Source organism: Otolemur garnettii, unplaced genomic scaffold (genome assembly GCF_000181295.1).
Source record: "Otolemur garnettii isolate 467f Iridium unplaced genomic scaffold, OtoGar3 scaffold00009, whole genome shotgun sequence".
Classification (NCBI taxonomy): domain Eukaryota; kingdom Metazoa; phylum Chordata; class Mammalia; order Primates; family Galagidae; genus Otolemur; species Otolemur garnettii.
In genome coordinates, this window is record NW_003852404.1 from 9,564,971 (window position 1) to 9,565,883 (window position 913).

At 41.0% G+C, this 913-nt stretch overlaps 1 protein-coding gene across 1 annotated transcript in view; it reads left to right on the top strand.

Moving 5' to 3' along the window:
• Window positions 1–913, top strand: part of LOC100959181 (splicing factor 3B subunit 1-like) — a 5,046-nt gene that overhangs the window by 935 nt on the left and 3,198 nt on the right. Inside the window, exons 2-3 of the mRNA XM_012801474.1 lie at window positions 3–535; window positions 632–910. Of these exons, the coding sequence (XP_012656928.1) occupies window positions 3–535; window positions 632–910 (812 nt within the window). The remainder of the gene's footprint in view (window positions 1–2; window positions 536–631; window positions 911–913) is intronic.

Sequence of the window (913 nt, forward strand, 5' to 3'; positions counted from 1 at the left end):
AGATACTCCTGGGCATGGAAGTGGATGGGCTGAGACTCCTCGAACAGATAGAGGTGGTGATTCGATTGGTGAAACGCCGACTCCTGGAGCCAGTAAAAGAAAGTCACGTTGGGATGAAACACCGGCTAGTCAGATGGGTGGAAGCACTCCTGTTCTAACCCCTGGAAAAACACCAATTGGCACACCAGCCATGAACATGGCTACCCCTACTCCAGGTCACATAATGAGTATGACTCCTGAACAGCTTCAGGCTTGGCGATGGGAAAGAGAAATTGATGAGAGAAATCGTCCACTTTCTGATGAAGAATTGGATGCTATGTTCCCAGAAGGGTATAAGGTCCTTCCTCCTCCAGCTGGTTATGTTCCTATTCGAACTCCAGCTCGAAAGCTGACAGCTACACCCACACCTTTGGGTGGTATGACTGGTTTCCACATGCAAACTGAAGATAGAACTATGAAAAGTGTTAATGACCAGCCTTCTGGAAATCTTCCATTTTTAAAACCTGATGATATCCAGTACTTTGATAAATTATTGGTAAGTGATACTAGCAGAAATTATTACATCTTATTTCTGTATTATAAATTGTAATGTTTCAGCCTACCTTTAAATTGTTTTCTTTTTACTATATAGGTTGATGTTGATGAATCAACACTTAGTCCAGAAGAACAGAAAGAGAGAAAAATAATGAAGTTGCTTTTAAAAATTAAGAATGGAACACCACCAATGAGAAAGGCTGCATTGCGTCAGATTACTGATAAAGCTCGAGAATTTGGAGCTGGTCCTTTGTTTAATCAGATTCTGCCTCTACTAATGTCTCCTACACTTGAGGATCAAGAGCGTCATTTACTTGTGAAAGTTATTGATAGAATACTGTACAAACTTGATGACTTAGTTCGGCCATATGTGCACAAG